Raw genomic sequence first — 25,684 nt, 5'->3', positions numbered from 1 at the left:
GGTCTAGATAGTAGCTCACATGAGTCCAGAGACCAGACCAGACTATGTGGAGGAACCAGAGACTGTCTGTGGTCCCCCAGAGGTCTAGATAGTAGCTCACATGAGTCCAGAGACCAGACTATGTGAGGAACCAGAGACTGTCTGTGGTTCCCCAGAGGTCTAGATAGTAGCTCACATGAGTCCAGAGACCAGACCAGACTATGTGGAGAAACCAGAGACTGTCTGTGGTCCCCCAGAGGTCTAGATAGTAGCTCACATGAGTCCAGAGACCAGACCAGACTATGTGGAGGAACCAGAGACTGTCTGTGGTCCCCCAGAGGTCTAGATAGTAGCTCACATGAGTCCAGAGACCAGACCAGACTATGTGGAGAAACCAGAGAAAAGAGTGCTGACGATGTTTGTATTTTTATGACAATATCAATACTTAAAACAACTTTTAGGGATATGATGCATTTGAAGATACACCAACAAATGACATCACAAAAAGCCAAAATACTAATAGCAGAGAGAGTTAATTCTCTATGAACTATACGATCACTGTGTTGTCTTGACTCAGTCTGTAACTTTACAAAACGTCTAACTGCATTGTTCAGGGCAGAGAAAATAGAAATGTTCAGCTTCCTTCCATAATAAAACCACGGTGAGCTAAACTTCATAGTAGTGGTTGAAAGGTTTAACGGTGTGTGTGTGTGTGTGTGTGTGTGTGTGTGTGTGTGTGTGTGTGTGTGTGTGTGTGTGTGTGTGTGTGTGTGTGTGTGTGTGTGTGTGTGTGTGATATCACGGTTACATCTCAGGTAAAAAATAATAAGTAATAATAATAATAAGTATGTCAAGTATGTGTAAGTCATGACCTACGAGTAGATATAGATTAGATATTGATGTAGATATAGATGTAGATATAGATTAGATATAGATGTACATATAGATGTAGATATAGATTAGATATAGATGTAGATATAGATTAGATATAGATTAGATATAGATGTACATATAGATGTAGATATAGATTAGATATAGATGTAGATATAGATTAGATATAGATGTAGATATAGATTAGATATAGATGTAGATATAGATTAGATATAGATGTAGATATAGATGTAGATATAGCTGTAGATGTAGATATAGATGTAGATATAGATGTAGATATAGATTAGATATAGATGTAGATATAGATTAGATATAGATGTAGATATAGATTAGATATAGATGTAGATATAGATGTAGATATAGCTGTAGATGTAGATATAGATGTAGATATAGATTAGATATAGATGTAGATATAGATGTAGATATAGATTAGATATAGATGTACATATAGATGTAGATATAGATTAGATATAGATGTAGATATAGATTAGATATAGATGTAGATATAGATTAGATATAGATGTAGATATAGATTAGATATAGATGTAGATATAGCTGTAGATGTAGATATAGATTAGATATAGATGTAGATATAGATTAGATATATAGATGTAGATATAGATGTAGATATAGATTAGATATAGATATAGATGTAGATATAGATGTAGATATAGATTAGATATAGATATAGATGTAGATATAGATTAGATATAGATGTAGATATAGATTAGATATAGATGTAGATATAGATTAGATATATAGATGTAGATATAGATGTAGATATAGATTAGATATAGATATAGATGTAGATATAGATTAGATATAGATGTAGATATAGATTAGATATAGATGTAGATATAGATTAGATATATAGATGTAGATATAGATTAGATATAGATGTAGATATAGATTAGATATAGATGTAGATATAGATGTAGATATAGATTAGATATAGATATAGATGTAGATATAGATGTACATATAGATTAGATATATAGATGTAGATATAGATGTACATATAGATTAGATATATAGATGTAGATATATAGATGTAGATATAGATATAGATATAGATGTACATATAGATTAGATATATAGATATAGATATAGATGGACATATAGATTAGATATATAGATGTAGATATAGATGTAGATATAGATATAGATGTACATATAGATTAGATATATAGATGTAGATATAGATGTACATATAGATTAGATATATAGATGTAGATATAGATGTACATATAGATTAGATATATAGATGTAGATATATAGATATAGATATAGATATAGATATAGATGTACATATAGATTAGATATATAGATATAGATATAGATGGACATATAGATTAGATATATAGATGTAGATATAGATGTAGATATAGATATAGATGTACATATAGATTAGATATATAGATGTAGATATAGATGTACATATAGATTAGATATATAGATGTAGATATATAGATGTAGATTACCTGGCACAGAGAGAAGGAAGACGACTGCTGCTGTTAAACTCATAGCTGCTCTCCCGTCTCCGTTTCTGCCCTCAGAGACAGTAACACAGTAAAGTAAGCAGAGGAGGTTCATTTAAATAACAGTCTGCCCACCTGCCTTCCTCTTTATATCAGCAACATGCATGAAGGCAGTAAAAACCCAAACTACATACAGGAAAGGAAACAACCAATTTGCATAGAAGTACATATAAAAGATAAGAAACAAAAAATGTGTGAGAAGTTGTTCCAAGAAGTTATAAAGATAATTAAGAAGAAATACTACAAAAACACTTTCACTGATTATTTTTTTGAGATTTTGATTCTGACTCGTGGGGAAAAAAAACAAACAAACATGGAAAACATGATTTATCAAGTTCTTTGTTCCATCTGTAGATTTCTCCTGAATCCACCAAAAGCTCTTGTAGCGGTAGTAATTATTACTGCTCTACGTTTTACCACCAACGTCATCAGACATGCATCCTTTCCTGCATGCATGACGACAATGGAAGTTGAGGAGAGTTCTGTTCCTGGGGCCTGTACTACGAAGCAGGATTTGTGCTTAGCGATGTAACTTCGGCGTTAACCCTGGGTTTTCCGTCCTACGACGCTGGTTCACTTCTTACCGGGGTAGATCGCCATGGTAACTTACGCTGTGGAGCTAATCTGCTCCGGAGCAGGTTATGTTCCTGATAAGAGATCAACTTGGAGAAACACACCACCGACTGACCAATCAGCTGTCTTGGTGCGCGGATATAAAAAAAAAAAGAAGCTCGGTGGATCGTGAAAGGGTCTGGTAGGAGAACTATAGAGTGTACAAAGACCGGCAAAACCCTTTTGTCTGTGTCTGATGATGTTTTATATGAGAGATACAGATTCTCATCGGAGGGAAAGACTTTTCTGTGTCAGCGTACAGCCTACTGACCACTTTGAATTATGTTTTATATTGATTTGATTTACTCCCAAGTCCGTTTAACACCGCTGGGATTGCAGCTGAAAGAATGAGGCTAATATTGTCATAAACCACGTTATAAGAATACATCTAAGCAACACATTAATTATTTTAAAGTTATGTGTTCGGCCTTTTATTGCGGAAGGACATCATAAGAGTTAAAGGGATGAGAGAGAGCGACGACATTATTTAAAAGACGGCCGCAGAGCGGATTCGTACCGGCGCCGCTGTAAGAAGCCCTGTAACACGGGTCGGTAACTCTACCACTAAGCTATCAGCGAAGTTAAGATTGTCATTTAATCAGTCAGATCTATTAGTGTGATGGTAGTCATATTATACTACTACTAATACTATTAATACGACTTCCGCATTCACACAGTCGGTGAGTTTTTGCCAGCTGTCCTTCCTGCATTTGGCAGATGAAACTGTTGCTTTTTGCCTGCATTATATGTTTAACTTCTTCGTATTTCTGTAAGATTACGGTTCGCTCCTCGTACGTGCAATACGCCGCTCCGCTGCCGTAGACTGATCCATGTTTGTGATTGGTCAAATGCTGCAAACGCCGCCTCTTTCATGTGCACGAGCTCATAGCTGGACAGGTAAACCCTGGGTTGAGTTAACGAGTTGATAACCAGCTTCGTGTGACCGCTTATCTCCGATTGCCTTTGTTAGGGTAACTTATGCTGGATCTCTGAAAGATACCCTGGGTATGTTGAACTCGCTTCGTAGTACAGGCCCCAGGGTCATTCCGTGTCATTTCATCAAATGCCTCCCACCTGACCATCTTAGAATGTCCTGAAAAAATTTGAGTACAAAGACACACTTGTTAGTAGGACAAATCCAAAATATTAGGTCTCTACTGTCAACAGTTTTCTCATGAAACATCATTGAATGAAGGGTAGTTTAGACGGTTTTTGGCATCATGCTCTGAAAAGCCATATTTAAACGGCATTATCTGGAAAACTATCTCACCTGTGGCCTTCAAAATTTCTACAGTGTATATCTGTTACTAATAGCCTCCAGACATGGAATATCAGGGGTGTAGCTCAATGATAACCTAGTATGGTAGGTACTTAAAAAGGGGCTTGTTGAAATAAAGTAGTACATTTGAAGAGTGGCTGAGCTCCCATTTTTGCAGATAAAAGACTTCTATCACTTCTGCCTCTATCTCTGGTGTTAGCTTAAACATTCTACAAAATATGGTTTCTCTCAGATTATTAGTTTCACAGATATTAAGGCTCAAAAATGGAAGTCAACACATCTTTGCCCAACTTCAGAGTCATATTCCAAAAAACTGACAACACGTATCAGGTCCAAACTTACTTTTTTAAAAAGATCATATTCTTGTTAAAATCATATTAAAAAATCAGGAGGATGTTTTGCCTCAATTTGTCGCAGTGATTTTTTAAAATCCTGATATTGTTGGGGTTTTGTGGCCGGTTTTGGTACTGCATGTCCTAGTAAACATCACAGCAGGGCAATTCAATCGTGTTTTTTTACCATTTACCAAAGACTTACATGTGACTAAATGCTACTGATAAATTTAGCCTTACGAAAACATTAAAATGTAGCACAGTTGTAGTTACAGAGGCAATAAGTCCTTGAATGTGAGTTAAACATGGTGAAAGCAGCTTTTAATGTCTTAAACCATGAACATAATAGCATAATATTGAAGACTGTACATTTTGTCATACTTTAAGTATATAAATACCACAACCAAATCAAATAATAACCTTAATTTGAGCATAAAGATTTTACATTACAGTAGAAAAGTCTCCAAAGTTTGATATTGAATAACAGTTTGTCTCTATGCTCACTATGAGGGATCACACATTTTTCATCTTTTAGATCCAATTCCTTCGTCACATTCATTAATTTGGCAGTCAGTTTAGAAATTGTCTAATGTACATCTCTGCTCTGTTGTGCTCATCTTTTTTGATGGCATACATGCGCCCAGTTTCTGGAGAGGGAACGTCAATCCTTGCAATTCTATGCTGCAGTGGAACATTGCACATCTTCTCTTCTTGGCCAGTAGAAACTCTTGGCAGGGCCATGTGGGTGCATGAACTGAACCAGTACATCTTCATCTTGATCTGGAACATCTCTGATACTTCCTATCCACCATTTCTGATCATAACTCACATATTGTCTCATAGTGAGCACAGAGACAAACTGTTATTCAATATCAAACTGTGGAGCCTTTTTTCTATTGTAATGTAAAATCTTTATGTTCAAATTAAGATTATTATTTGATTTAGTTGTGTAATTTATATACTTAAAGTATGACAAAATGTACAGTCTTCAATATTATGCTATGTTTGTTCATAAGACATTAAAAGCTGCTTTCACCATGTTTAACTCACATTCAAGGACTTATTGCCTCTGTAACTACAACTGTGCTACATTTTAATGTTTTCGTAAGGCTAAATTTATCAGTAGCATTTAGTCACATGTAAGTCTTTGGTAAATGGTAAAAAAACACGATTGAATTGCCCTGCTGTGATGTTTACTAGGACATGCAGTACCAAAACCGGCCACAAAACCCCAACAATATCAGGATTTTAAAAAATCACTGCGACAAAATGAGGCAAAACATCCTCCTGATTTTTTAATATGATTTTAACAAGAATATGATCTTTCAAAAAAAGTAAGTTTGGACCTGATACGTGTTGTCAGTTTTTTGGAATATGACTGAAGTTGGGCAAAGATGTGTTAACTTCCATTTTTGAGCCTTAATATCTGTGAAACTAATAATGTAAGAGAGACCATATTTTGTAGAATGTTTAAGCTAACACCAGAGATAGAGGCAGAAGTGATAGAAGTCTTTTATCTGCAAAAATGTGAGCTCAGCCACTCTTCAAATGTACTACTTTATTTCAAAAAGCCTAATTTTAAGAACCTACCATACTAGGTTATCATTGAGCTACACCCCTGATATTAAATGTCTGGAGGCTATTAGTAACAGATATACTCTGTAAAAATTTTGAAGGCCACAGGTGAGATAGTTTTCCAGATATTGCTGTTTAAAAATGGCTTTTCAGAGCATGATGCCAAAAACCGTCTAAACTACCCTTCATTCAATGATGTTTCATGAGAAAACTATTGACAGTAGAGCCCTTATATTTTGGATTTGTCCTATTAACAAGTGTGTCTTTGTACTTGAATTTTTTCAGGACATTCTGAGATGGTCAGGTGGGAAGATTTTCAGAAATTTGATGAAATGACACGGAATGACCCCCCAGGAACCCAGACGACGTGGAAGCTTTAAACATCGAAATAAACCAGTTGGCAGCGTCTAAATGTCATCCATGTGAGCATTCACGACAAAAACAGCTCCAACAAGTATATTGATGTGAGAATTAATCACATGAAGAAAATAGTTCACGCTGCATAAAGGCTATAACAACAACAACAATGGTAGATTAGTGGCTTTTAAATTCCATTTATGTTGTCCCCCCATTAATTTAAGAAGAGAGGAAGCTGTCATAGATATTCAACAATTGAGCAAAGACAGCCCAATATTACAGTTTGACTTCAAACTACACCAAATACATAAAAAAATAATTTCCTAACACATTATGTGTTATGTTATACTGGAACTTTTTTTTTCTAAATGTATTCTCAAAAGTCAATTTCATGTGGAGTACATGTCTGATCTGCTGTATATGTAAAATTATTAAATAAAGTTTGTGAACAAAAAAAGAACAAGACATGCGAGCTAACCAACTAACCTAGCTAAGACTTTTGGATGTGTAGTGTTTTCTAATTACATATTTTCACAGTCGTGTAGTTAAAAAAAAGTTACACAGTAGCTAACTAGCTAGCTATGTTAGCATCGAGAGCAACAGAACTTAACCTCCCCGGGGGTGGAGCGCCTCCCTCGGCGGTCCGAGCTTCGGTGCCGGCCGGGGGGGGGGGGGGGGGGCGGGGGGTGGGGGGGGCAACCTCCGGTCCAGCGTGGTGACGCGGCTCCGCCAGCAGGGGGGAGAGCGGCCGGTAGCGCCATTAGCATCCCTCGCCCCCGCTACCTTTCCCTCCTCCTCAAAACCCCGCCCAGAGCCGCGCGTGACCGAACGCGTCGCTGCAGTTCTTCTTCTTGTTTTCTTGTTGTTTTTTTTTATGGGGGCTGGCTTAATGCGCCCCCTCCTGACATGGAGTGTGGATCATAATGGTCTAAATCTACTGGATGAAAAGAAAGAAACATAATAATAATAATTAAAAAAGAAAACTACTCTATATTCTCCTAATAATTCCAGTATTTTCCAAAAAGATAAATATTGCTTTATACCCAACATGAGTTAATTTGTAGTATTTCTTTGATGTTACATTTGATGTGTTAATCTTGTAGAACCTTCCTTTCCTGTTGATACTTTGAACAGTAAATAAGGACATGCTCTACTGTTTATTCATTACTACAGTGCTCACACGTACCAGTTTCACGCTTCACTGCAGTCGAGCTGCATCGATGCTTATAGTCTCTTAATAAATATCATCTAGTCCAATGGTTTCAACTTGAATATCACACTGCGTAGTTCAGGTAACCTGGGAGATTGGGCTCTTGTAAGAAATACCCACAATTATACAAATATACAGTTATGTCAAATAATATCCCTATGGTTTAACTTCTTTACTATGTTTTGTCTTAGATTTGTTATATACTGTTTTTCATTGCTTCTCGTTGTGCATATCACAATAAAGAACTTGAAACTTAAGAGTAAAATAAATAGACCTGAATGGAGCACACATTTTGACAGTATTTTAATTGTGTTTTATTCCTTTCACAGTACATAATATATAATATAATATTAATATGCATTGTAGCATGCTGATATATATTTTTTGTGGCAGTTCAAGTCTGAGTTCACACAAATTACAAAAACAAAAGGAAAAACCCTCGTGGCATTTGGCTTACCTCCATGGTTAGATGCCAGCAGGGTAAGTGAGAAAATGTTTTTTATTATTACAATTATTCGTTGCCCTGAAAGAAACAATAACCAAACAAGCATGTCTTCACAAAGACATTTTTTGTATTTGTTTGGCTACCTCGATGCTGCAGTTGTCCATGTCTGTCGGCTACCTGCTTCATCCATGAATAGACCCGCGATGTGTTCATTTTCTGACTGTGCTGTACAGTGCAAATACATCCTCCCCATCTTCTTGATGTCTGTGAAGGGAAAAATAAAACATTGACACTTTCTAACCCAATGTGTGTAAAAACCACATAGAGATGAAAATGTGCCGCTCACCCCGGGGCTCTACTGGTAGGTTTCACAGCAGTGTACTCAACAGCATCGTCATCGTCCTCGTCCTGGGCTCGTCTGCGAGCCTGAGCCGGGCTGACGTTCCAGTACAGAGCATCTTCCTGCTTCTGGAAGATGTGGATGTTGGAGTAGTGACACTCATCCGCTGACGCCATGTCGCTCACCGGACCCGCTGGTAGCTGACGGGACAAAGAAAGTTCCTTATGATGATGAGGCGTCCTACTGGCCTCGTGAGGTAAGGCAGGTAAACGCCGGCCAACCCCCCATTTAAGGCCATGAGGCGGACTGCACTCCAGTGTGCACACACAGGAAGTGAGGAAGTCGAAAGAAGGCGGATCACAGGACTCCAAACCAAAAAAAATAGTTCTCCTGCAGGAAGTGAACGCCACAGGAGCCTCATATTTAATATTTAATCGCACCAGGAGCAGAAAATCCTACTTAAGTACACAAAGTATTTGTACTTTGTTACCTACTTGGTTTCAGTGCATTTCTAAGTAAAGTAATGAATATTAACGTATGAATGGTGTTACAACGTTAGCTAGCTAAACTGTTTACATGCTACTTCTGCTAACAGGCTAAAGTTGCTAAAGTTGAAATGTAACGTGATGGATTACATTTCTAGTTTAGTTTGTTAAAACATTTTGACCTGAGAAGTAAATCATTTATGAAATTCAACGGCAGATACAGATACCGTGTCCCAATCATCCAGGATAATCCAGGATAATCCAGGATAATCCAGGATAATCCACAGAACACCATTTTCAGTTGAGCTACTTTCTAAAAGAGCCACCATTACATTTGCGTAGCGAGCCACCGCCGATGCACTGCGAGGGCGAGAGACGGCGATTTTCTATACGTACTTGAACTCTCTCTCTTTCCTGGGCTCTGTCGTCGAGGCTCTCTCCACCGTTAGACCTGCTTCTTCTGGATACGAGGACAAGCAGATGAATGAGCTAACGACTACATTTAGGGAACATCTGAGGTGCATCACAGAATATCTCACCTCCTCCACAGGAGGGCGACGACGAGGAGTGCGATGGCCAGCAGGAGAACAGCAGTGATGGTTCCTGCAGCTGCTGATTTCCAGGCTGCTGCATGATCAGAGGGAAACACTGACAACTGATCTGAATACAGATGATACAAGATCTCCTACATTTTCATAGGAAACAGTTTTAATTTGGTTGAGATCAGGTGAATCAAATATGTTGCCAGTTTGTTTGTTATAAACAAAAACAAGATAATAGAAAGAATAATCCAACAAGAAATTACTTCGCCATTCTGACACCAGAAAACCTATAAAATGAATTAACATCCTTTTCCTCCCCTACAAAGCTCTAAATGGTCAGACACCATCACACCTTAAAGAGCTCCTTAAAGCAGTTTTAGTTCTAATCACTGATAATAAATCTCAAAGTCCTGGGTAGATGAACATCTCAAGTAACTAAACATGAAATGTAACTGGATCCTACAGGGAGATTTCTGTAACATGAATAACAAGTATAAATTCACTTTGTGTCAACATCAATACCAAATACAAACGTATGTGTAAAATGACTCTAGGAGTATGTTGTAAAAAAGTGTATGTAGCTGAAAGCACATCATTTACCGGCTCCAACAGTCAGATGGAAGGTGTTGCTATGACGTCCTCTTGTGTTCTGGACTTCACAGTAATAAATCCCACTGTGTTCAGCTCTGATGTCAGTGATGGTGAAGGTCTGTCCTGATGCTATGGGTGAGTCTTGGTCCTCCTTGTACCAGGTGTAGGTAGCTGCTGGGTTAGCATCACTGCTACAGCTCAGAGTCACTGAACTGCCCTCCATGACATCACCAGGAGGACTCATCGACACAGAGGGGAGCTTTGGAGCATCTGGAGGACACATATGAACTCATGAACATTAACAAAATATATGCAAGGTGGCGCTGAGGTGAAAAGCAGACCATGTTTTTTTCAACCTCCGGTTCTGAAAAGTAGGGATGGGCATAATTAATCGATGCTCGATAATTGATCGTTAAGAAATGCGTCGATCAATTTATATTGTTATCGATCAAAAGGACGTTGTGTTGCATACTGTGAGTCTTGAAGCATTTAATTGAATATCACTATGTGGGAGAAATAACAAATCTAACCACCAGGGCGCGATGTTTTATTATTTCTAAGGACAAAAACAGAACAGCCAAATGAGCGGCAGTTGACTTGTGACGCAGCTCATTTGGAAACTTGCCAGCAAAGCAAGATTAGCCTAAACATGAAGCGGTCCAAGCGAAGTGTTGCGTGGGACCACTTCAATTTAAAAAACGGAGACGTTCACTGTACACACTGTGATGCCGTGTACAAGTATAATTCCGCGACGACTACGCAAACACTGGAGCGGCCGCAGCCGCCACACAGGCATCCGCTATGGCACTTCTCCTCGGGGAGCAGTACTTCATTATACTGGACACTGGCATTGACACAGAGGTTAATAACTTTCTGAAGGATACCCCCCCACCCCTGGATTGCAACCCTGCCGACTGGTGGAAAGTGAATGGAAGAAGGTTCCCCAGGCTGTCAAAGTTAGCGCGACAATACCTGCATCCCCGCAACTTCGGTCCCGTCAGAGCGGGTGTTTTCTGCTGCTGGACTGACAGTTACAAGGCTGCGTTCGCGTCTGACCCCCGAGCATGTTAACATGCTTATATTCCTAAACAAAAATATGTAGGCTGGAGTTACTGTATGCTATGGACAGTAGGGACAGTCACCACCGTATGTGAGTCGCTCTTTTTTTTCTTAATGTGTTGTCTCTCGCTCCGCTTTTCTTTCGGCTTGGTGCCTCTTGGAGTCGTTACATTTTGCCAAAACTGTGATATTTTAGCAACAAGTTCAGCCTTATATATGTTCAATAAGGTATTGCTTTTAGATGGACTAGTTCATGCAATTGTTTGTAAATGGGTGGCTCATCTTTTTGTTGCGAGCCTTTTCCGCGCGCCGGCTGCAGCCTATAGGCATTATATGTCGGCCTTTTTCCCCCCTTTTTTTTCAAAACAGTTATACAGTTTAATGCCCACTTTTAGCCTACTGCCTTTGTTTGATTATTGTTGTCCGATAAGTTGGCTACTTATTGTAATTGGAATAGGCTACAGATTTAGTCTTGTTGAATCGTTTCCAAACCTTTAAGAGCGCCTGTAGGCGCATTGTTCAGACTTTACGAGCGCCGCATAGGCCTATAACCTATAATGCCTGTATTTATTATTTTAAAACTGTTAAACAGTTGTAGGTCTTCAAGTTAACTGTATTGTATTAATGTTGGCCCATACATTATTGTTGGAATAAAGATTTCATTGATAAAAACATGCTGCATTTTGTATTTTCTACCAACGGGAATTTCAATATAGCCTATAGAAAAAAGTTAATGATTAATCGATAATTGATCGATAACTCTAGCGATGCTCGATCAAGGACATTTCTTCAAATGCCCATCCCTACTGAAAAGTGAAGCCAACACTGAAGCGCCTTAAAATGGTGACTCCTCTCTGGTTGTATAGAAGTCTATGAGAAAATGGTCCTACTTCTCTCTGCTGGCCACCAGGGGGCGACTCCTCTCTGGTTGTATAGAAGTCTATGAGAAAATGGTCCTACTTCTCTCTGCTGGCCACCAGGGGGCGACTCCTCTCTGGTTGTATAGAAGTCTATGAGAAAATGGTCCTACTTCTCTCTTGATGTATTATCTCAGTAAACATTGTAAACATGAGTTTATGGTCTCAATCTCTAGTTTCAAGTCTTCTTCAATCCAGCATGATGTTCATTTAGTACATGATGGTCCATTTAGAGTCCACCAGACCAGAAAGCAGGGGATGCTTTAGGGGGCGGGGCTTACCTGCTGATTGACAGGTCGCTACCAATGCTAGTTAGCTACTAAGATGACTTTAATACTTAGCTGAAAGGTTAACTTTGATCATGAAGCTAACTTTGTTAGCAGCTTCACACCAGAATCCACATTGATCCGGATGCAGTAAGGGTGCTGGTCTGCCACTTGTGTTCACCTGACCCACCCGTCGCTCCTTCACAGTCCAAATATGGTCACTTCCTTTCACTGGTTGTAAACATTCTAAGATGACAAAGGCCAAAATGCCAAAACTCGAGGCTTCAAAACCGTAGTTGACAAGCCAACGGGTGACGTCACCATGACGACGTCACCTTCTTCTATACAGTCTGTGATTGACAGAGTTGCTATCTCAATCTAATGTAACTGATACTAAGTTGGTATTTAAAGTGCTGATGTTTAATACTCACACTGGACGTCTACCAGCAGAGAGGAAGAGTTGATCTCTCCATGTTGATTCTCAGCCTTGCAGTAGTAGATCCCTCTGTCCTCAGAGCTGATGGAGAGGAAACCATAACGTCCTTCTGGTCCATGAAGCAGCGTTTGGTTCTCCTTGTACCAGGTGTAGTTAGCTGCTGGGTTAGCATCACTGCTACAGCTCAGAGTCACTGAACTGCCCTCCATGACATCACCAGGAGGACTCATCGACACAGAGGGAAGCTTTGGAGCATCTGGAGGAGATGATTTCATACAATTTATTAATTACAAACCAGAAAAGCTTCTTTTGAAGTGATTTTAAACCCAAAATTAAGATTAAAAAGATGAATGTTGTGTTTTCACTCACATTTCACATCGACAGAGATGTGTCCAGATGTTGTCGTCCCCAGCAGGTTCTCAGCTACACAGTAATACTGTCCAGAGTCAGAGGACTGGATGGAGCTGAGGACCAGGAGAGGGTCTTCACTGAGCCTTAGTTGGGTCTCCTTGTACCAGGTGTAGTTAGCTGCTGGGTTAGCATCACTGCTACAGCTCAGATTCACTGAACTGCCCTCCATGACATCACCAGGAGGACTCATCGACACAGAGGGAAGCTTTGGAACATCTGGAGGAGATGACATTGCTTAAAAAGGTGTAGAAGCAATATTGTTATGAGTTCCACAGTGGAGAAGACTCACACACTGAGGGAGCTCTGTAGTTCTCGTGTCCTTTCAAAGCACAAGAGATGTCGTCTCCAGGATAAAACCGGTCCGTGTATGAAGATCCTTCCTCCCTCCAGAGTTCCTCCCCGTTCTTAAACCAGACGAAGGAAAGACCGGCTGCTGGACTGCAGCTGCTCAGACACGTCAGCTCTGCCTCGGCGTCGGACCGCCGGCCTGTCGCTCCGCTCACCTGCACCTGGAGGGCTGCATGTGACATGCCATTGGCTAACCGATAAAATCATGTGACACTCTGAACCCCGGTCAAACCACCAGTTCTTCATCGTTATTATATGAAATAACGTTGTAATCACATTCTTGTACATAATGATGATAAAACTATTGATGGCCAACAATGAAATTCACAGGCTGCCCAGTAGATAAAATATAATAAACATGTTAAAAGTGTTTAAAATGTTAAAACATGAATAATTATAATACAATAATATAATCTAGATTATTCTAAAATTAGGCAAAATGAGTAATTTTATGTCAGGTAGGCTACTTTAAGTTTATTTGATTATCTATTCAGTGGTATGACTACTTTTACTAAAGTACCCGATCGGAGTACTTTCTCCGACTGAACGATGTTCCTGATTAACAGAGTAAATAAACACTCTTATAAGTTTTAATGTTCAATGATTTGTAAACTATTTAATTTAATAGGAAACCATAAAAACTAACAAGGCTTTTTTAACTGTGTGATCATCAGTACCTGTGACTCTAACTATACTACTGCCTCAGTATATATATGTAAGTATACATGCAGTGTTGTGTGTTCATCAGTACCTGTGACCGTCAGCCTTGTACCAGGTAAACTGCTCCGCCATTCAAACCATCTAGACTTGAACTTGAAGCGATACTCGGCCGAGTCGCTCTCTGTCAGGTCACTGATTCTCAGAGTGGAGCGTCCTCCCTCTCCTCCAATGACCTGAACACGACCTTCATACTGGGAGTCTTCACTCAGGTCCTCAGGTCGTTCTGGATCCCCCCACTTCTGACTCCGTTCAGGACTGAACCAGAATTTGGATGTGACGTATTGATAACTGCTGTAGTAGGTGCAGGAAATGTCCACCGTCGAGCCTTTGGCGGCACAGATGCTTCTGTCACTGTAAGTCACTCTGTTACAGGTTTGCTCACGGACACCTGAAACATAAAACATTTTCACTTCATATTTGTTTTATGTCGGCAGAAGGGCGTCCTCAAACATGGAAAAAAAATCCCACACAAATGGCTTCAGAGCCGTCGTAGTCCTCACCATCAGAAAGTGTCAGCAAAGAGGCTGGCAGACACATTTCCTGTGTAGTATCTCATAAGAGTATAGTATGTGAAAAAAGACAAAGTATATTGTTTCATAGAACAATATCATAAAGTATGTTAGAGTAAAAATGTGATAAAATATAAAAAAAATAGTTATTGTTATAGTGTTCATAGTATAAATTCATAGTATAGTTTGTAGATAAAAGTCAACACACAGTACGTCATTCAAAATTATAATATAATAACTTGTAAAATATCTTTTAAAAACGTTTTTTTCATCACTTTTCCCGACATACTATAATGACTTTTTCTGCACTTTTTTTTTTTACATAGTATACTGTGATTTTTTCCTCTACTGTTTTTTTTAACTATGAATTTTTCCAACATACTAGCCTATACTGTATACATTTTTCTTTACCTACATACTATGACTTTTCCTGAAACGTTTTGACATCCTGTGATGACCCCTCCAATCCAGCAGGGGTTTGTGTTCATTTCCTTCTCTTGCAGGACTTAACAGGTGATGAGCCACACCTCAGCCTGATGTGGATGTGTGATGTGTGATGGACCTCCCCATCTCTCCCCATTTGTTGACATGACTGCTCTTTTGTTTGTTTCAGACATTTTCACATACCACACAAGGACACATCACTTCCACAATTGTTTCATTCATTTGGGCTGATTTGTGAAATAAATACATCTATGCATTACTTTAAATTGTCTGGTCTCCCCTTTTTGTTGCAGCCTTTGAGATGGTGCTGTAAAAATACTATTCTTTTTACTTTGATACCTTTTCATGTTTAAAAAAATAATTAAGAAAGGCATAGTGCAGTATGCCAAAATGTCATTACAAAAGTCATAGTATAGCATGTCGAAAAAAATCATAGAATAGTATGTCAAAAAAGTAATGAAAAAAGTCAGTATAGTACGTTTAAAAAAGTTAAAAAGTAAAAAATTCATGGTATATAGTATTTTGAAAAAAGTCAAGAAAAAGTAATGAAAAAAAGTAGTGAAAAAAAGTCATGAATAAAGTTGTGAAAAAAGTAATGAAAATAGTAATACAAAAATTCACAAAAAGTCCTGAAAAAGTCCTTATTATATATTATATATATATATATATATATATATATATATATATATATATATATATATATTTCATGACTTATTTTTAGTCATGAAAAAAAGTAATGGTATACAGTATGTCGAAAAAAGTAATGAAAAAATTTGTGGAAAAAAGTAATGAAAAAAGTTTTTGAAAATAATCATAGATAAAAGTCATGAGAAATAATCATGAAAAAGTCATGGTAGTTTGTCAAATAACAGACATAGTATAGATATAATTTAATATGACTTTTTCAGGTTTAAAATTTAAAAAAGCATAGTGTAGTAGGCCAAAAAGACATATTATAAGATTTAAAAAAAGGCATATTAGTTTGTCGTAAGTTGAAAAAGTAGTTGTATAGTATGTCCCAAAAAAACCCAGTGAAATAAACTCACACTTGGGAGGAGACGGAAAATCCTCACGTCCTCTCACAGCACAGGAATAGCTGTCTGTAGAACTAAAGTAGCCCGTTAAGGGAGATGGTGTTTCCTGATATCTCTGTCCATTCTTATACCAGACGAAGTAAGAAGGATCAGGTAGTCGACAGCTGCTGTGACACGTCAGCTTCGCCCAGGTAGTATATGACGATTTTTCTGATATCCTCACCTGAAGATCTGGATCTGTAAAGCAACTATGTTCTTCACTAAATATTATATTACACATCAAAGCAAACATGACATACAGCTCATATATCTCTTTTTATAATTCATCATCCACCTGCCACAATAAAGAAGTCCCGCCCCTTCTGCTGCTGCCAATGGGACCTTATAACAGGAAAAATATCTCTGGTAGTCAACGTCGGAATTATTTGTCAATTTAAAAGATTATATATATATATATATATATATATATATATATATATATATATATATAATATATATATACATACAGTGGAAACCTGCATTTGTAGAGAAAGAAGCATCTCATTTTAGACTGAAACGTCGTCGTACACGGAGCTCAGCAGACACACCAGAGGGTTTGGAGCGTTGCGTTACCTTTGACGGTCAGAGTGACTCCAGGTTCACCAGTAAATCTCTCCTCTGGTTGTCTGGTCATGAACCTGAACTTGTACACAGCCGAGTCGCTCTCTCTCAGCTCCGTGATCCTCAGAGTGCAGCTGTGGCTGTGATGACTGTAGGTCACTCGGCCGGCGTACTCCGGGTCTGTTCTCACATCCATGGGTTGTTGGTCCTGAAGTCTGGTGAACCAGAAAGCTCTCTGAACCGTGGTCTCTCCGTCTCCTGTTCTGGACGGGAACGTGTAGCTGCCGTGTATCTCCACTGTTGATCCCACTAAGGCACAGATCTGACTGGAGGTGTAGGTGACCCCCCAGCCATACTGACCCCGAATCACTGGAACACACACAAACCAAATACACCATTATTTTATTGATTAGGCACCATCTTTAAAACACAAACACCAAAAACATTAGACAAAACTCTTCAAAATCCTTTAGACAATTGTGTTTTTCTGCATCAGTAGAGTTCACACGGACCGTCGTTTGAAGCTCACTGATGGATGTGAAAAACTCTTTCTGTGAGCAGGACACAGCAGGTCAGCACAGTAAAGCAGTTATAAATGTTGTAAACACGCAGGTACCAAACTGTGTTCACAACACACTATCAATACAAATACACATGAAATGTTTATGGAATGATGTGCTTTTGGTGACCAACACAGGAGGCAACCTCCAGGTCTGAAAAGTGAAGCCAACGCTGAAACGCCTTAAACTATTGTTCTCCCTGCTGGCCACCAGGGGGCGACTCCTCTCTGGTTGTATAGAAGTCTATGAGAAAATGGTCCTACTTCTCTCTGCTGGCCACCAGGGGGCGACTCCTCTCTGGTTGTATAGAAGTCTATGAGAAAATGGTCCTACTTCTCTCTGCTGGCCACCAGGGGGCGACTCCTCTCTGGTTGTATAGAAGTCTATGAGAAAATGGTCCTACTTCTCTCTGCTGGCCACCAGGGGGCGACTGCTCTCTGGTTGTATAGAAGTCTATGAGAAAATGGTCCTACTTCTCTCTGCTGGCCACCAGGGGGCGACTCCTCTCTGGTTGTATAGAAGTCTATGAGAAAATGGTCCTACTTCTCTCTGCTGGCCACCAGGGGGCGACTCCTCTCTGGTTGTATAGAAGTCTATGAGAAAATGGTCCTACTTCTCTCTGCTGGCCACCAGGGGGCGACTCCTCTCTGGTTGTATAGAAGTCTATGAGAAAATGGTCCTACTTCTCTCTGCTGGCCACCAGGGGGCGACTCCTCTCTGGTTGTATAGAAGTCTATGAGAAAATGGTCCTACTTCTCTCTGCTGGCCACCAGGGGGCGACTCCTCTCTGGTTGTATAGAAGTCTATGAGAAAATGGTCCTACTTCTCTCTGCTGGCCACCAGGGGGCGACTGCTCTCTGGTTGTATAGAAGTCTATGAGAAAATGGTCCTACTTCTCTCTGCTGGCCACCAGGGGGCGACTCCTCTCTGGTTGTATAGAAGTCTATGAGAAAATGGTCCTACTTCTCTCTGCTGGCCACCAGGGGGCGACTCCTCTCTGGTTGTATAGAAGTCTATGAGAAAATGGTCCTACTTCTCTCTGCTGGCCACCAGGGGGCGACTCCTCTCTGGTTGTATAGAAGTCTATGAGAAAATGGTCCTACTTCTCTCTGCTGGCCACCAGGGGGCGACTCCTCTCTGGTTGTATAGAAGTCTATGAGAAAATGGTCCTACTTCTCTCTGCTGGCCACCAGGGGGCGACTGCTCTCTGGTTGTATAGAAGTCTATGAGAAAATGGTCCTACTTCTCTCTGCTGGCCACCAGGGGGCGACTCCTCTCTGGTTGTATAGAAGTCTATGAGAAAATGGTCCTACTTCTCTCTGCTGGCCACCAGGGGGCGACTCCTCTCTGGTTGTATAGAAGTCTATGAGAAAATGGTCCTACTTCTCTCTGCTGGCCACCAGGGGGCGACTCCTCTCTGGTTGTATAGAAGTCTATGAGAAAATGGTCCTACTTCTCTCTGCTGGCCACCAGGGGGCGACTCCTCTCTGGTTGTATAGAAGTCTATGAGAAAATGGTCCTACTTCTCTCTGCTGGCCACCAGGGGGCGACTCCTCTCTGGTTGTATAGAAGTCTATGAGAAAATGGTCCTACTTCTCTCTTGATGTATTATCTCAGTAAACATTGTAAACATGAGTTTATGGTCTCAATCTCTAGTTTCAAGTCTTCTTCAATCCAGCATGATGTTCATTTATGGTCCATTTAGAGTCCACCAGACCAGGAAGCAGGGGATGCTTTAGGGGGCGGGGCTTACCTGCTCTGGGATCTTTACCTCGTTACCAGTGCTTTCCCTTCATGATCGTCAAATTATTTTGATCACATGAAGCTTCAGTGTTCAGTTTTGCTTGGCTCCTCCCACTCGTGTCACTTCACTGAAAATGTACACGTCGTCCACTTGAGTTCGCATCACACCGGTCTCACTTGACAAAAAAAGCCAAAGGGATTTTTCCATCTGATTTTGGATTTTTGCAGAAAATGTTCTGAAACAATCATTTGTTGTCACATCGTCATGACAACATGTTAAGACTATGAACCACCCTCAACACTTTCAAATCAAATGTGTAAAATATCTTTTCAATCAAAGACAAACATCAGATGTGGAATCCATGGAACCAGTCAGACATGATTCTTCTCCGTCCGTTGACGACCGTTTTTTTTAAATAACATCCCATGGGGGGGGACACAGGAAGGGGGTGGGGCTTCGCTTCTCTGTATAGATATGCAAAGATGATTGCTGGGAAATATGTATGGTGATATTGTCCAATGTCAGGTCTCTATTTGATCATGTGACCTGTGTGCTTCATAACCAGTACAATAGCATGCACTGGATATGTGCAGTAAAGCAGCGCATTGCGACTTTCATGCACTTTTTTCTGTCTACAGAGAAGAAGAAGAAGAAGAAGAAGAAGAAGAAGAAGAAAGTGAATATTAATTATTAGAAGGGTGAGGCGTGTTCCGTTTCCTGTCTGTGGTCAGCAGTGTAGAAGAACCAGGATGTGAAACTCCACCAGTATGTTTTTAATCTAAAGTCTGACTTGTTACTGGAGGCACGCTGGGGTCAGTGGTCTGGATTAAAGGAGCATTCCCCCGTTTTTAAACCTGTTTTTTTACCTTTGACATCACCAGTCAACACGCACCACTCAGCTCTGAATCAAAGACACGAGACTCTCACCAGATTCAGCTTTTAAATTCAGCTGCATGCAAAACAAAATAACACAAATTACTCAATGATCCAGTTGGCATTCCCAGTTTTGTAGCAACCAAATGGTTTTAGAGGTAAATATCACATCGTACCACAGCATCATGCAATCCTCCTTTAGCCAAACTAACGGCTGCACCATCAAGGGGTTTAGCAAACCGAGTAAGTACAGATTCCTATGAAGCAGAGCTCTGCTGCACAATTAAAAACGGATCTCTGTTCTGAGAAAAAACACTTGTTGGCTGAATTAATGGAGCTCAATGGCCGAATACCAGAAGAAGAAACCAAACAGGTACCAGCCACAAAAAGAGAGCTCCCCGTTCAACAGCATCACGCTTCCAGGAACTTGATTATTTTCATCAACCCATCCTCCAGCGACAGCCACTTTAAAAGTGAAACCTCCTCGAGCGTGAAAGTTGGCTGTCATTTAAAACTTTAGAAGGTTCAGAGTGAAGAGGAAAGTTGAAATGTGTGGATGTACCTGACGCAGACAGCAGGAAGACAACAAAGCGGCTGGCGGCTGCTGGTGAAGTCATCGCTGCTCCGCTCTGACATCAGTCTGCTGGAACGGAGGAGGACGAGGAGGAGGAGGAGGAGGAGAGTCTGATCGGCTTCCTTCCTCTTTATCATGAAAATGATGAGCAGCTGAGATCTGTGGGGGGTCGGTCCCCCGATACACTCCTAGTACAGATACTACCAATACTAGTACAGATACTACCAATACTAGTACAGATACTACCATTACTAGTACTATCATTACTAGTACAGATACTACTACCACTACTAGTACATATACTACTACCAATACTAGTACAGATACTACCATTACTATTACAGATACTACCATTACTAGTACAGATACTACCATTACTAGTACATACACTACCAATACTAGTACAGATACTACCAATACTAGTACAGATACTACCAATACTAGTACTACCATTACAGATACTACCATTACTAGTACAGATACTACCATTACTAGTACTATCATTACTAGTACAGATACTACCATTACTAGTACATACACTACCAATACTAGTACAGATACTACCAATACTAGTACATATACTACCAATACTAGTACAGATACTACCATTACTAGTACAGATACTACCAATACTAGTACAGATATACTGGTACATATACTACCAATACTAGTACAGATACTACCAATACTAGTACAGATACTACCAATACTAGTACATATACTACCAATACAGATACTACCATTACTAGTACAGATACTACCAATACTAGTACAGATACTACCATTGCTAGTACTATCATTACTAGTACAGATACTACCAATACTAGTACATATACTACCAATACTAGTACAGATACTACCATTACTAGTACAGATACTACCAATACTAGTACAGATACTACCAATACTGGTACATATACTACCAATACTAGTACAGACACTACCATTACTAGTACAGATACTACCAATACTAGTACAGATACTACCATTACTAGTACATACACTACCAATACTAGTACAGATACTACCAATACTAGTACATACACTACCAATACTAGTAAAGATACTACCATTACTAGTACTATCATTACTAGTACAGATACTACCAATACTAGTACAGATACTACCAATACTAGTACAGATACTACCAATACTGGTACATATACTACCAATACTAGTACAGATACTACCAATACTAGTACAGATACTACCATTACTAGTACTATCATTACTAGTACAGATACTACCAATACTGGTACATATACTACCAATACTAGTACAGATACTACCAATACTAGTACAGATACTACCATTACTAGTACATATACTACCAATACTAGTACAGATACTACCAATACTAGTACATATACTACCAATACTAGTACAGATACTACTACCAATACTAGCACAGATACTACCAATACTAGTACAGATACTACCATTACTAGTACTATCATTACTAGTACTATCATTACTAGTACAGATACTACCAATACTGGGGGTAAATTCACAAGCTACAAGGATAACATGAAGTGATGAACACATTACTGCATGAATAATTATAACACCAGATATTATTTTGAAATGGGCCATTAATAATGAGCATTGCTTGGAAGTTTTTTAACTTTTCTTGTTTTCGGGGAGCTCCAGTCTCTTTCATGGGTGCTAACATCCTCTGTAATTTAAGCATTGAACACTGGAACCATTTATTAACTGAATATCTGAAGAATTAAACAAACATCAGTGCAAACCCATCGGTTTAACAAGAGGACGGAAACAGTGTGAAGTACAAAACCACAGTCCATTGAAATGTGTGACCTATATATTGAGAGCGTATTTCTGATGGAGGGGTTGCCTCCACATGGCTCTCAACATGGCAGTGCATGCTGACGGCACAAACAGCATGAACGGGGCTGACAGAGCTGAGAGTGTTTACCTGAGGGGGAAGCGAGGCGCCACACTTCCACGACGCCCCCGCGGGTCTGAGCGAGCTCACAGGGCACGCTCATAAACACAGAGAGCAGCCGGCCCGGCTACGGCAACAAAGCAAGGACAAGCTGCAACAACAACACAAACAACAACAAAACAGGAAGTTGAGATGCTCCAGAAGTAAAACCTGAGAAGATGAGCGGAGGAATGTTTGACAAGAACAGACAGATAATGAAAAAGAAGAGCAGAGAAGGATTGTGGTAAACAGACCTGGCAGGGAAAAACAATTTGAAGATCCCTGTTTGGTGATCCCTGTAATGCAGACGAAGGGCCGTCACACACTGAACCGTATACCTGAAGGATAAACATCCAACACACACGGAACTTAAGACCTTAGTGGGGAATTATCATTCTTTACTGACCTGGAACACAATCAGTGCATCCTGAGGATCACAGACCCAACAGAACTACATCATCTGCAAAGAAGAGGACCCCAAACCAGACTCTCCTCCGCCCCGGCTTCGCCTTGAAATCGTGACCATTAAAATCACAAACAGGATCATTGCCAACCCTGGTGGACCCACCAGTAATCCATGAGGTGACACAAAATCCTGGATTGAAGGATGAAGTCACTGATCAGATATCAAGCTATTTAAAACGGACTTCCTTCCTCTTTACATTATTGATATGCATGAGCAGACATACGACTGTAAATCCCCAAGAAGAAATGAAGAAATGATTCTACTGGTGTTTTTCAAACTTCGTGGAAATGACAGCGAGTCATTTTGTGATCCTGAATGTCTTAAAGAGACACAAAAACAAAACATTACCCATCAGTCTTTTTTAGATTATATTAAAGGTCAGGTCTAATTTACATTCATCATGTGATACCTGGGCCACATATAGAGATATGATGTACGTACAGCACTATGCTGATGATGTTTGATTATGTACCGTTTGTCTGCTTCCATCGCTGTAGACAGACGACACGACAGACTAAGCTTAATGCCAACATCAGCAGCAGGTACGCCGTTTACCTGGTAACCTCGTGTTCAACTCACAACGCTAGGATTTGTGGGTAATTCCCTCAGCCCAAGTATTTCAAAATGCAGACTAACAAAAAAAATAAAGGGCTCAAAATGTCTGCGAGTCCTCAGGGACTCGATGATTGGATGTTCACACCAAACAGAGAATTGAATCTGCGAAATGTTGCTGTGACGTGACAGAAGGTGAACACAGGTATATTCAGACGGTACGAGAAAACATAATAAACATGAAAGAACATAAACGTCTTCTAGGAGGAACTCACACTGATGAGCCTGCAAACGAGGACGACACGTCTCCTTTAAGTAGGTTTGCATTTTTAAATAAAATGGGGAACTGTGTCTTGAACGTGTGAACAAACAGAAATGTGAAAAACTTGAAGATGTTCCGTTCTGGTTCCAGCTGGAGGTTTGGACCCCGCCTCATGACCGATCTGCTATAACTGAGTGTGTTGGTGAGGGAATGGAACGTAGAGGTCTGATCAGCACACTGAGGTGTGAGGATGAAGCAGCATCGTCCTGGAAAACGTGCAACATGATAAGATGTTTGACTTTGCATTGACACTGAGAGTGGAGCGCTGCAGGAACGAGTCTCCTGAGTTTGTCTTCTCCAGCTAAACGCGTGAGAGTCATAAACGTAAATCTGCAATAAAAAATGAGGGAACCAGTGTGATGACGACTTCCTGTTTGGCTCGTAGGCCGGTAAGTCAGTCAGAACAAAAGAGTGTGTTTCATTTATTTATTGTTTTGTCCGAATATTTGTACATTTTAAATGTAAATTGTCCCCCCCCCCCACAAAAACACAGTGATTCTTAATTCCAGGTGATTACACACGAATGAAAACAACAGTTATGAATATTATATTCCAAGTAGGTCTTTAAAGCCGTTCACCAGCGGCGTTGCAGAAGTTTTCCAATGTGGTTCAACCACATGACCACATGCTTCCTCAGGTGAAGGGTCTCCACGCAGGACCCCGAGTCCAGCACGCTTCTTAAGGGTCCGAACAAAGAGATGAAGACTCTGTTCCAATAAATTACATTCCTGCAGCTCCTCGACACCAGCAGTGTTCACGGCAGCACCGCGGGATTCATACGGGATTAATATGAGATTCATATGGGATTCATACGGGATTAATATGGGATTCATACGGGATTAATGAGGGATTCATATGGGATTCATATGGGATTCATACGGGATTAATATGAGATTCATACGGGATTAATGAGGGATTCATATGGGATTCATATGGGATTCATACGGGATTAATGAGGGATTCATACGGGATTAATATGAGATTCATACGGGATTAATATGAGATTCATACGGGATTAATGAGGGATTCATACGGGATTAATGAGGGATTCATACGGGATTAATATGGGATTCATACGGGATTAATGAGGGATTCATACGGGATTAATATGAGATTCATACGGGATTAATATGAGATTCATACGGGATTAATGAGGGATTCATACAGGATTAATGAGGGATTCATACGGGATTAATATGAGATTCATATGGGATTCATGAGGGATTCATACGGGATTAATATGAGATTCATATGGGATTCATGAGGGATTCATACGGGATTAATATGAGATTCATATGGGATTCATACGGGATTCATACGGGATTAATACGAGATTAATATGAGATTCATACGGGATTCATACGGGATTAATACGAGATTCATACGGGATTCATACGGGATTAATATGGGATTCATACGGGATTAATGAGGGATTCATACAGGATTCATACGGGATTAATATGGGATTCATACGGGATTCATACGGGATTCATACGGGATTAATATTGGATTCATACGGGATTAATGAGGGATTCATACAGGATTCATACGGGATTAATATGGGATTCATACGGGATTAATGAGGGATTCATACGGGATTAATATGAGATTAATATGAGATTAATATGGGATTCATACGGGATTCATAGGGGATTAATATGAGATTCATACGGGATTCATATGAGATTCATACGGGATTAATATGAGATTCATACGGGATTCATATGA

At 39.8% G+C, this 25,684-nt stretch overlaps 3 protein-coding genes across 4 annotated transcripts in view; all 3 read right to left on the bottom strand.

Moving 5' to 3' along the window:
* Window positions 1–8,067: 8,067 nt before the first annotated feature.
* LOC311011583 (B-cell receptor CD22-like) lies at window positions 8,068–13,084 on the bottom strand (the record flags this gene model as incomplete). The annotated part of the gene is made up of 6 exons (XM_084006617.1): window positions 8,068–8,482; window positions 8,565–8,758; window positions 9,440–9,503; window positions 9,583–9,670; window positions 10,186–10,446; window positions 12,850–13,084. The coding sequence occupies 6 exons, from the start codon at window positions 13,082–13,084 to the stop codon at window positions 8,428–8,430; spliced, it is 897 nt and encodes a 298-aa protein (XP_083862743.1). The 3' UTR covers window positions 8,068–8,427.
* A 131-nt stretch (window positions 13,085–13,215) lies between these two features.
* Window positions 13,216–23,809, bottom strand: LOC311011582 (B-cell receptor CD22-like; the record flags this gene model as incomplete). The annotated part of the gene is made up of 9 exons (XM_084006616.1): window positions 23,719–23,809; window positions 23,023–23,125; window positions 22,608–22,728; window positions 20,660–20,737; window positions 16,933–17,289; window positions 16,333–16,557; window positions 14,365–14,721; window positions 13,555–13,782; window positions 13,216–13,481 (listed from the first exon to the last, which is right to left on the bottom strand). Exons 4-9 carry the CDS (start codon window positions 20,712–20,714, stop codon window positions 13,216–13,218), a joined length of 1,488 nt encoding a protein of 495 aa, XP_083862742.1. The 5' UTR covers window positions 20,715–20,737; window positions 22,608–22,728; window positions 23,023–23,125; window positions 23,719–23,809.
* Window positions 23,810–24,443: 634 nt separating this feature from the next.
* The window catches only part of LOC311011246 (uncharacterized protein), a 15,233-nt gene continuing 13,992 nt past the window's right edge, over window positions 24,444–25,684 (bottom strand). For both annotated transcript variants that reach the window (XM_084006078.1, XM_084006079.1), the window contains one exon: window positions 24,444–25,684. This exon is cut by the window's right edge and continues 1,550 nt beyond it. The gene's annotated coding sequence lies outside the window, so the exon portion shown is untranslated.

Source organism: Eutrigla gurnardus, assembly GCF_963514095.1.
Source record: "Eutrigla gurnardus genome assembly, chromosome: 3".
Classification (NCBI taxonomy): Eukaryota; Metazoa; Chordata; class Actinopteri; order Perciformes; family Triglidae; genus Eutrigla; species Eutrigla gurnardus.
This window is presented reverse-complemented; position numbering and strand designations above follow the sequence as displayed.